At 40.2% G+C, this 12,372-nt stretch overlaps 1 protein-coding gene across 1 annotated transcript in view; it reads left to right on the forward strand.

The window, feature by feature from the left end:
• Nucleotides 1-11,927, forward strand: part of VEGFD (vascular endothelial growth factor D) — a 31,083-nt gene extending 19,156 nt beyond the window's left edge. The window contains exons 3-7 of the mRNA XM_037378096.1: nt 3,099-3,289; nt 5,574-5,722; nt 7,032-7,129; nt 9,575-9,770; nt 11,260-11,927. Coding sequence (XP_037233993.1) covers nt 3,099-3,289; nt 5,574-5,722; nt 7,032-7,129; nt 9,575-9,770; nt 11,260-11,386 — 761 coding nt within the window. The 3' untranslated portion in view covers nt 11,387-11,927. The remainder of the gene's footprint in view (nt 1-3,098; nt 3,290-5,573; nt 5,723-7,031; nt 7,130-9,574; nt 9,771-11,259) is intronic.
• The last annotated feature ends 445 nt before the right edge of the window (nt 11,928-12,372 follow it).

The raw sequence follows: 12,372 nt of genomic DNA on the forward strand, positions 1-12,372 counted from the left end.
GAACTGCAGAGGAAAAAGGTATTGCCTTAATTTCAATCCATCTGAGGGAGTTTCTCCAGAGAGAAGAATATCTTCAAACAACCAACTGACAACTGAATGCAGGGAATCACAATCTATTGCCCTATCTGTAGCAAAAATGAATATTGTTCCTTGTAGGTCAGACACCCAAGAGGCACTGTATGTTCATAGATGTAAAATAAAAGATCAGTTACTATGCTTTGGTCTAGCACACAGATATCCTACAGCAAAGCCACACTGCAGCCTAACGAAGGACAGCCTGAGCTATACTTTTTTTTGTTCAGTCTTTACCCTGAAGTGATGTGATCATATCACTCTCCTTTTGGGAAATCAGATATTGCTGACCCTGTTCCAATACCACTTTTACAATAACCACAGCCACATTTGCACACTATTACTCAGCTGAATTATGGCTGAGCAAAGGCCTTAATTTGCTTCTCTGAGCCACAGCACAGGAATGCAGATACGAGTACCAGTCTGAAAAGGGTTGTCACATCAAAGGCATGGTTTCAAACTTCTCATAGAAATTTTGTACAGAGAGAAGCTAAATCAAATACATACTGGAAGAATACTTGGAGGGCTTTAATTGATGATAAACATTTCGTTTACATACCTTTACAAGTCTACATAGCACTATTAACGATCCATAGAGTTATTAGAAGTAGTACCCAGTGTCAAATACCGTAATTCTCTACTCACTATTGATCATTTAGTAAGCACCAGCATTTCTGAAAAAATAAAATGTTCCTTTTGTGAAAACAGCAATACAACAGATGATGTTATCAAGTGTTACTTACCCTGTGCATATTGCAATGGGCTTTTTAAAATGGCAGGATAATGTAACTGTTCAGGTAATAAAGTCAGATGACTATATAGTCATATAGGTGTAATTTTCTGCTTGGAACATCTGTTAAGTGTTTTCTGTTTTCCATTTAAAAGTCTAATATTAGGCACAGAGATGTCCGTTTTCTCATTCAAAGTCAAGCCATGGAAATTTAAGTTAAAAAAACCCTATTGGGTCATCTTCTCCGTTCTTCAATCCACAGTGGAATTATCCCAAGACAGAAACTACTTTTGTTCTAATATCTTAATATGTTCAAGGTACTAAAGCTCCTTTTAAAAAAACCCAAGCCCATAAACATGTATTTCTTTCCCACACCCTTCCCAGTCATTAAGCATTGACCTCTTTGCCAAGGGCATCTGTTTTGTTTTAATAAAGTGTTTTGATGAGAAGGCTGGGTCAAAGCTTCTTGTTTTTTCACTGCTAGACCATCTTCCACAGCACCCCAAACTCCAGCAGGGTGAATTCAGGACTTTATTCCTCCTTTCTTGAACTTCAATGATGAGTTCTCTGAAAGCTTGTGTCACCCCGTGTAACCACGGTCTCTCCTGAGCAGCTCAGCTCACCTAGCACTGCAGTGCTTTCAAGCTGGAGTCTGTATCAGAGCCAAATTTCTCAGGAGCTGCTCTGTGCTTGCTCACAGAAAAAATCAGCGTGACCACAGTGCTTCTGAACAAAATGTGACACCTACTTCTTTGATCACCCCTTCCTATAATGGCCCTTCTGCTAAAAAGTGGTTAATAAAGTGAGGATGTGTGCAGTTGGAAAGGTCATCGCTGCTTACACTCATTGAAGTGACATCTGAGGTGATTACATGTACATACCTTAGTGAGTTTGGCAAACACTTTATTTTCTATTTTAAGGCCTAGGATTAGATTGCTGTTTTGATAGACAAACATAACTCTGGAAAATTCTATTGATTTTAGTGATTCTTCTCTTAATTTATGCTATAAAATCAGAATTTGGACACCAAGCTCTTATGTCTTGTATTTTTCCATGACTGGAAAGTGGAGTTAATCAACCCTGGGAAAGGACTTTGCAGGAATGAACAAACTGATTTAAATATACACATTCAGTTGAAAAAAAATTAACAATAATAAAAGGAAAGTCATGTAGGAAAGAGAGAAATAAATGCTCATCTGTAGACAAAGTATCGCATGTAGATTAAAAGTATTCAAGATTTTCTTTTCCCAGAACTTCCCTGTAAATGTACGCACTGCTTGCACAATAGTAGAGAAGTGGACTGCATTGGAAGAGAAAGCAATTTTCTTAAGAGTACAGAAGTTGCTTTTGAACTTTTAGAAGCCTGGTGGAGGAGGGACAGACAGGAAAAATGTTTTCCATAATTCTGAGAAGGACTTAAAGCATAAGCATTCATGACTCTCAAGTAATTCCATAACTTGAATCAGGTAAGCAAAAGACAAAAAGAGCAGGGCCACCTCTTAACAAGACTTTAGATAATATTACGTAAATGTCACTGCTCTCTCCCTCTGGTTCAGTCACTTAACATATTATTCCTTCCCACAGTCGGAATTTGACAGATCAGTCTAAAATAAATTACTAGGCTATAACAATTCAGTATTTGAAAGATGCCACTGTGTTTTGAATAGATAAATCACGCTTGAATTCATATTCTTGTTATTCAGACTTGAACCCCCTGATGGTACTGAGGTGTGAGAATGTTTGTCTTGGATTCCATTAGACATTTTGGGAACGGTGCTTACTGGCTGACATCCAGTAGGAGTATTAATGCTCTCTGACCAGAATCTGTTAATCATTAATGTGCTTTTCAGTCAGGCCCAGGGTCTGCTAAGTCTGTGGTGGGGTATACACAAAGAGAGGATAAAATGGCAGTAAGGAGGTCGGCCCTGGAGAGTACGAGGACAGGGTGCGGGCCAGTTTTGTCAGATAGACACTGTAGAGCTGACTCTCAGCTAGGGAAAATAGATGCAGCTCTGTTTAACCCACTGGAATTAATGGAGATTTTGGTCATCCATGTTGGAAGCTAAAGGCGGATAAATACACTGACCTCTGTGCCAGTGCAGCTGGTGTAAGTTACTGGGATAATCTTGCATTCAGACTCTCTCTGGTGCTTAGATCAATCCAAGTAAGTGCAAATCGATCCAAGTAAGTGCAAATGGCCTGCCAGCACTTCATTTTTATTTATATAATGCTTCTGCTTCACTAATCAAAGGTTTAGCTTTGCCGTGATTGCTCATACAAATGGTGTTTTCTCCAGTCATAGATGAGGAATGGCAAAAGACTCAATGCGTGCCAAGGGAAACCTGTGTGGAAGTTGCCAAAGAGCTGGGCACAACAACCAACAAATTTTTCAAGCCTCCCTGTGTGAATGTGTTCAGATGTGGAGGCTGCTGCAATGAGGAGAGTCTGAGCTGCATGAATACAAGTACAACTTACGTGTCAAAAACGGTAAATGAGACTATTCATCTGTTTTGGTTTTACCCTGGCTCTCCAAGAAGTGAGGGGAAGAAGAACGTATGGTTTCTGAAATCCTGTTATGAAAGATCTGTCTGCACTATCATAACAAACTGAAGATTTAATTTTTATCCATGTGGACTGAATGCAGACATGTGCAATAATAGCATTTTACATTCATTTGCATAATAAAAAATGGATATGTATGTGTAAAGATGGAAAATCAGGCCCTGAGAAAGTGACCGTAGGCTCCCATTATATTAAGGAGTTTAATTCTTCTTTAATATATTGTTACTTGGACCTGGGGCTTCTTGAGAATATTGGCTTATGGGTATCCCCTGCACCAAAGGATTAAGAGAAACTCTGAGAAATTGTGCCGTGTGAGGCCAGGAGTCCAAGCACTGCATTTTCAAAATTGTCGTCAATGCCAAAAGGGCTGGCTAATAATTTTGGATGGGCAGTTTCGTGAGCCTAAAGCGGAGACATTTTCAGCAGGAGACACCAGACGCTCTCAATCTGAATGCCTCAGGATCTAAATGTCCCAAATCACAAGCTACTTTGAAAAAAAAGTTTAAACCCGTAGTCAGATACTGCTTAGGTGCAACAGGTGACAAATATCTGTGTTAATGACCAACGCCAAAAAGCGAGGACACAGAGAGTAGCCAGAGAGCTTCTTTCTGTAGACTCCCTCTAGGGTCTACGTACAGAGCCATCTTGCTCCAGTGGGTGGGTGAGCAGAGCTCCAAGGTTAGTACTTTCAATCAGCCTTACAGATGGAACCATCTGTGTTTATACCTACAGAAGGAGGATAGGAAACTGCTCCTTTCTAATGAATCTTCACCTTGTGCATCCCTACTCACAGTGATAACACCTTTTGACTACATTAAATTCTACTTATGAAATAGGCTTTTTTAAAAATCAGAACAAAGATCAAGGGCGGCTGTTTTAAAAATAAAATTGAAGTCCTCATGGGAAGCAGGTCAAATTCACTTCTGTATCTGTTTCAGGTTTGTTGGAATGTAATTCCACTATGTCTGGTTGTACTGGAATAGAGCTGGAGTAAAACAAATCAGGGCCCATTTTTGTTGTGTCAATGTTCATTAATTGCTTTTATTCCACACTGGAAGAAAGCTGTTATGAGCGGTTGGCCACACATAAAAGACATCTGATATGCTCAGGGAGCTAGGTCAGGGTAAAAAGTATTTATTTATTTATGTGGTTTTGGAGGAGCAGTTCATAAGTTTGCTGAAAACCTGCAGTTTTGCAGCGTGTAACATTCCTTTAGCATCCTTCAAAATAACAATTCCCTCAAAAGCCCTCAGATAAGTTCCACTACTGGACACATCACCATCAGTCCAGATTTACTCCTCTAAAATGAATGGGGTTGCTCCCATATTGGTGAAAGCATGTGGGATTTTTGGTTTTTCTTTGGTAATGAATATCCACTGAAGGATATTCATGCCACTTAAAGTTAGACAGTGTGACACCTAACTTTAAATATCTAAGCAGTTTGGCTTAGGAATACTCAGTCCCTGCATGTGGATGCAGCATTGAGCCAAGACATGCTGGCACACAGAGATGTCCCTATGTTTTGGCTTCCATGGGAAGGAAGCTGGCTGGGGGGGGGAGGGGGGGGGCAGAGAGGGTGTGGGTCACTTCAACAGCTCCCACAGGTAGCTGCCAAGGAACCAGGGCTTCCACAAGGCTACTCGGATTGCCCTAAACAATTCTGATGCACTGAAGGTAGGCTGCTTGGCTCCTTAGGCTCCTGCTATCATCCACAAAGAAACACTTTCAGGATGGTTCCCTGCTGGAACCCAGCTGAAGCAAAATAAATTAACTCTCTTCTATTTATTCCCATTTCTTCCCTCTTGGAAGAGGGGGTGGAGGTTAAGTTAGACTCCTAAAGATGCATGCTGTGATTACACCCTAGGACAGTTAAGTAGCTGTCTCCCTAAGTGGTTGAGATGTAACTGAGAACAGAGTTCCCATCGCCTATATCTTTTCCATTTGGCCCTAGCATCCAGAAAAGTCTTTTGAGTGTGTTTGCAGATGATTTTGAATGGTCTTGGGTGTTTAATAGCTGGTAATACAGCACTGGGACCACTGTTTTGGCAAGTTCCTACCTTAGTGGGCATACCTGCTCATTTATACCTATAGTAACCGTATCTAGAAAGGAGCAAGGGTGGGAAAAATGGTGGCAAAGAATAAGATTTAAAAGTCCAAATATTAACTGTATAATGGAAACTGAAAAATAAATGTTATTTCACCCACCTAGCTCTTTGAGATCTCAGTTCCCTTGACAAGTGTTCCTGAGCCCGTGCCAATCAAAATTGCCAATCACACAGCCTGTAAGTGTCTATCAAATACTCCGCGCCATCAGTACACCATCATACGAAGATCTGTCCAGTACCCAGAAGAAGATGGGTAAGTTCCCTCCTTTAGAAACTCCTACACATGTTGTGTGGTCCAAAGTATGAAAACTATTTTGTCCTGATCTGGCCATTATAGTATCCATTCACTTTCTGGTATCCTAACAGTTTTTCCAAATAATATGATTATCACTTGGGCTTAGAAAGCTTCAGCTAAACCTGGTGAATTTCAAGTGAATGGACATCAGAATCCAACAAACAGCAAGCTAGTTTAGCAGCATCTGGAGTCATTAAGACATTCAGGTGCTTGAGCAGGGACTCAGAGTGTACATATTAGCAATATGTTCTACTGGAGCTGTTTGAGTATATGTGCATAGACTTTTTCAACCTAACACGAGCAACTCTGATCACGCAATATTTAGCCAGGGCACACAGAGTGCTGTGCTCAAGCTAAAGCCCTCTGCCATACCTCATGGCACGTTGGATCTGAATCAACGTGAATTGTGGCTTTTCACTTTCTGGTCCAACCCTTGTTTTCAACTCTCAGGCTCATTGGCTGGAGAAAAGTGATCTCACATCTAACTCCAAAATACGGTAAAAAATACTTGTAGTCCTGGTGAGAACAGGCTATGTTAATTTAACAAAGACTTTAGAAACACAGATAGCTTGAACACGTCATTGAAAGTCAGCTCAGATGTCTCTGTCTAGCCCTGCATGTAGGGTTGCCCCCATAACTGCCTTTCAGTTAGACAGCTGGGCTGGGGGAGAGGTGGCATTTCAGCAAAGTCACTCCGGCCCTCACAAAGCCTGCTGGCCGCTATGAATCCTCTTCCAACAAAAATACAGAAGAACCTAAGCCTTCTTCCAGTTTATGAGTTCCCCTCGAGAGCAAAGTGCCTAAAAGTCAAACTGGCCTCTCTGACCTTGTAAACGGTCCACTGTACATCCTCAAGTATGGACAAATTTGAAGTGGAGCTGCACTTTCTGGCATCATGGAGAAATTGAATAGTTGCATGGCATGAATACTGTAAAACAAAGACTAACCTGGGTGGGGTAGAGCTGTTTTATGTAAAAGTGGAGCTGCAAAATTGTAGCTGTTTCCTCAAGGGTGTATCTGAAATAGGTGCTGTACCTGTTCCTTCTAGTTGGACAGCTGGACCCTTACCAGCAAAACCATCCAGTCCCAAGGTTTTCTTTTGCAGCTGTAATGCACACTGATGCCATACCTTCACATAGTACAAGTGGCAGACTCAGCATACTAGCAGGCTCATTTTGCCAAATGATTACACTGATGCTTCTAATTTATTTTTTTTTTTAATTCTTATCTTTTCTTTGTGTGGTTGTTGTTTTTTTTTTCCTTCTAGCTGCCCCTTTACCAACAAACTTTGTCATAATGGATGGATCTGGGATAGTGACAAATGTGAATGTGTTGTAGATGTACAGCACCCCAACAGACGAGAAGGTAAAGATGAAAATACAAACGGACATTTTTGATTACTATCTCCAGGCTGCTTATGTTCCATTTTGGGTTTGTCCCAATTTTTCATTGAAAGAGTTACATTTTTGACTCCACATCCCTAGACAGACTTGGCTTATGGTGTAGAAACTCACCTGAAAATAAACACTCATATGTGCTTATCCCCGTCTCACGTTTTTCGCTTGGACATTTTACTCCCTTTATATTTACAACCTGAATAGGTAATAGGAAAGTACTAAAAAGAGTGAGTAAAGTAGGTACCTTGGGTACATTTTTATTTTACATGGGCCTTAAATTGTATGATAGGCATTATGGAAAACCTTTTAACTGTAGAAAAAGTACACCCTGGAATTTATTGCATAGGGAAGATGCTAAATCTTTATTGTGGGTCATTCTTAAGAACAGCCTTTATCAGGAGTAAGATAGGGAAAATCAGTCCTGCCTGTTAGTTGTAGTCAGTGCAAAAGATTATATGACTTTTCAAAGTATTTGACTACTTTTTATTATAGTCTTAAGTTTAGGAAGCTTTTCAAACCGATATGTCATACATACCCAGAGGCACACATGTATACCCTTTCAGGTCTGTGGAAGGAAACGGAAGAGGGTAAAATTTGTAGAAGTGTTCACTACTTCCATTATCCCTCTGCTTTTTCTGGAAAACTTTAATCTGTCAAAGAAATTTGCAGGAACTATTCTAGGGGGTAACTGTGTAAATCTAAAGACACTTCCTAGAAGTACACATCAAGAGAAGTTAAAATTTCTCCACCTCCTGTATAAAGTTTTTTTTTAAATTGTTTTTCTCAGGAAATTGTACCGGTCAAAATAAAATTATCATAGCACTAGAGAAGATGGACACAGAATGAAGTGAACCTTGCCTTTGTGGTTTAACCTACATGCAGCAAGCAAAAGAATAAACCATCCAAGGCAACAATAAAAGCAAGCTGGCAAGCAATTCCTAGACTAGCAAGCTAAAATAAAACTAAATAACCTCATAAACTGGTCTGTTGCTTACAATCTCCTAATGTTAATAAGCAAGAGATCAGTTGCATAGTGGTTTCTGTAGGATCTGTTCTCACTCTGGTTAGGAAGGTAAGCTCAAGTTAGATTTTTCACTCATTAAAGGATTAGTACTCTATATTTCAGGGTAAGTCCAAAGGACTGTGAACAGTCCGTGTCCTCTTAACTTAGAGTTGTGTAAGGTCAGCCTGGAGCACTAAAATCTGTGGCTTGTTGAATTATAGCTTTCGTTGACATAGACTCAATATCTCCTCAGATAAAATATCATTCTCTGAAGTACATCGTGTTTGGCAGTGACTGGGACAAAATAACTTAAAATCTATCTTTGAGGTTGAAATAAAGTGAGACCAAAACACTCTACACCACTTCACGCATGCCAACCTTTATCACCCCAAGGAAGGGGTTTGTCTTCCAAGAATTTGGGGCAGATTCCTCCTCCCTTCCAATAGGACTTAGGTTTTATTCTGCCTGGATATTGATTTTCCAGCACTGAGTAAATAATAATGAAGGTTTCTTTCAAGTAATGTGTAAGCCTTTTCTGGCCACTGAGATCAGAGCTTAGGCTGCAGAGGTCACAGATGCAGGTTACATTCCACATTCCATAGGTTAAATCCAAGACCTAATTGTAAACCTACAGGAAATTACCTTCCCAATGACACATCACATGCCATGACCTTTAACCGGAGATGTGCTGCTAGCATTTTAATAAAGCTTTCACAAAATGTGTTCCTTTTTTGCTAGGATTAGCTTCATATTGTACTCCAGATGTGTATTTTGAGGGAAGATAGATGAAGTATTAGACAGTGCATCCACTTGGCTGGGGTTTTGTTTCTGAAACAAAGTATTTTCTTCTGTCTTTAACTGACAAGTGTGCATATACTCCTTACGGAAGCACTACACCAGCTCGCACCTTACTAGACACAGCATTACTCTTGCAAACCTTCTGCAGCATATGGATAATGAAGTACATTGAGTGACGAGTGTCACAGTTTGCATGAATGTGCGTTTTTGTCATGGGTATCAATGAAATCCTTTTTGAGTTGGTTTTTTTTGTTTGTTTGTTTGTTTTGTTTTTTGTTTTGGTTTTTTTTTTAAAAAAAAACTGCTCTCCAGTAAAGAATCTTGTATTCCAAAAGGTAATGCCAGGATCTTTTAATACACAGCCCCAAAATAAAGTATTTTTCTACAGGGTTCAACCCACAAGAAAAAGCAGAATTACAGTAAGTGAAATAATCAACCTAATCCTCCCAAGTCCTTTTCTGCATTGTAATTTACCACAGAAATTCTGAAGACTAGAATCTATCAGGGAGTACATGTGTGAGTCCTAGTGATTGCAAAGAAAGAGTTAGTCTCTTCAAAAGCAGGATTTAGAGATTTAAAGCTTACTGCTAAAAGATGTGTGTGCTATTGCAGGACTCCCTCCTCTAGCTGAGCTGGCTATGTGTGGACAACATATGGAATTTGATGAAGAAAATTGTGAATGCATCTGTAGACAGAAGTGTCCCACAGATTTTTTTCAAAGTAAAGAGAACTGCAGCTGCTATTTGTGTAGGGAGAGCCAGGAGAGCTGTGCTCTAAAACACAAGATATTTCATGCTGAAACCTGCAGGTAAGTGCTCCTTGTCATTCAGTGTCTAAGCTACAAGATCTGAATTAGCTTGCATAGATGTGGGAGGTGCAAGTGCTGAATTAGCTAGGAGGTCCACCCAGGATAAAACACCTTGCTGCAGTTAAGGAGATAATAATAACAGAGATATTTACAATATTTACCTCACAGAAGGAGTCTAAGGTTTATTTAATTAACATATTTAAAAGAAATCTGGACAAGGATGCTATTCAACTACCAATATTATTCCTATCCCCCCTCCCCCCACCCCCCCAGTCTTAAGGGAGTGATGGTTAAAAATGTGCCACAACTGAAATTACTGTGTGACACGGGATACAGTGAGATACTGAGTTTTGCATTTGTAGGTAGGCAGAACCCATCCTGTGTTCTGTGTGACAGCTGAATGCAGTCTCATGGACATGCAGGGACAAAGGCCCCCTCAGCTGGCACACACACCATACACCACATTCCTTATTCAGTTTGTCCTCAGAGCAAGTGATTTTCTACAGCTAATGCAATTTTGTACACATACAAACCCACTCAATCAGCTCTGATTCCACTGAGAAGCAGGAAAATTGTTCTGGGGCTGTTATACTTCATGCATTTCCCTAATCCTTTTGTGTAACTAGTTTTGAGGTTCCTTTGCCAAAACTTAGAAAATGCCATCTTAAATTACCTGTTTTCATGCATTAGTTTATTTTTCAAATTTCTCAGAAAGCTTTAGTTCACATAAAGACCCAGGAGCATGCAGTAGCTTGGTCTGAAAGTTTATCCATGGCCAGTCAGCATCCAATTTCCCTGGGTACCTCAGCAGAGCTGCACTTCACTGAATGGTCACCCACAGGGTCCATTCTCATAGACTCTGTAGGTTCCTTCATGGAGAAGCAGCTGTGGAAGAAGTAACCTTTGCACCTTTAGGCTCAGTTTTGAAAATAAGGACAAGCATAAAATCGTTGACAACAAGTATAAAAATAGCTAAAAAGAATCGCCAGAGATTAAAGTGAGCATGAGAGACTTGGTCATTTATGTGTTTCAGACAGGCGGGAGGTGATCAATGCAATCATTTGTTTAAATGAGTTTGGCTTCTAGAAATTTCTATGATCTGGACATAGGACTTTGAAGCCAGACTTTTATACCCAGGATTCCTAGAGGACCAAAGCTGAAGCATCAGGTGAGCTAAGGTACTTTGCAGAAGTTGAGGGCAGCATTAGCCAGTGCTGACGCTCTGGACCTCACTGCTCTCAAGAAATGAAAGCATTACTTAGGTTGTGACTGTGGACAAATGGACCACAGCAAGACATGTTTCTGTAGACAAGAACTGTCAGGCAGCAAAGTCTTGTGTCACTGTGTTGTAGGGTGTCAACACTTTCCCAAATGTTGTCCAGAGAGCATTGCAGTGTTCAGTAATAAAAAAAAAAAAGAAAGAATGTGACAGTGAAGAATTAAATTACAATGCTTCTCTCTTTTTGCTTTTTCCTCCTTTATCTAACAGCTGTGAGGACAAATGTCCATCCCAACCCAGAACATGCCCAACTGCAAAACCAATGTGTTCCAGGCACTGTCGTTGTCCAAAGGAGAAAAGAGGTTCTCATGGGTCCCAAAGCAAAGAAACTCCTTGACTGAGCTTCCCCTGTTCTCTGAAAATCCACTGCTTTGCAAAAGTAGCTGTCACTGACTTTCAAACAATAGTAAACATGAACATCTTCCACCTTAATAGTAAAGAATGAATCCAGTCTGCATTTATTTATTAGAGTAATCACTAACTGCAGGTGAATCCTCTGGGACGTTGGTAATTGATCTCTAAGATGTAACAACAACCACTGAATTGCTGGCTGTGTGGGAGAAAGAGTGGAAAGTGCCAGTTCAGTGTCACGTTGTGGAAGATGAAGCTGGTATATTGGTAATAGAGTTACAGTCACCAGTCAGTCTTTCAGAAATTGAGACTAGATAATCTTAGCCTCCCAATCCTTAGCTAATGCAGCTCCTGGGTGAGACTTTCTTCAGAAATTCAGTGTGCAGGATTTGGCTTCTAATACGTTCAGCACTGAGTTATTTGATCTACTGTCCAGCTTTGATTATCATTTTGAGTTTATTGTACAACTACTGTCAGATGTGCCATATTTAAGTGTATATAAGAAAATAAATACATCAGTTATTCGAGTGGTTTTCATTTTTCTCTGTTATTTTAAAACTCTGCCCAACAAAACAAAAATAAGCAAAACCCCAAAGCCATCTCAAGTACAGCCTTCTTATGTCTGTCCCACTGGGACTGGCTTCTGCCCAAACCCAGGTCGAGACAAGGTCACTCGATCCAATAGTTTCAGTAAAGAAGAGTCATTTTTCCCACATCTGCCTGACAGCCATGTGTGATTTGTTTATTTGTTCCTGGTGTAGCATGTTAACCTCCCTAAGGGGATAACAGCCACCCGTGTACTAACTCTTCAGTGATTTTTTGGAAAGGTACAATTCACTGAAAGATGGTTTTCCTTTCAGCTTACCATACTGCGAAAATATCTCCTTTGCACTGAAATTCCTTTCAAGTGTGAGGCCTGAGTAACAGTTTTAGACCAATCAAGTACAGGAACAGCATTATTTTCTGAGCCCC

The sequence above is a fragment of the Falco rusticolus genome, chromosome 2, assembly GCF_015220075.1.
Source record: "Falco rusticolus isolate bFalRus1 chromosome 2, bFalRus1.pri, whole genome shotgun sequence".
Classification (NCBI taxonomy): domain Eukaryota; kingdom Metazoa; phylum Chordata; class Aves; order Falconiformes; family Falconidae; genus Falco; species Falco rusticolus.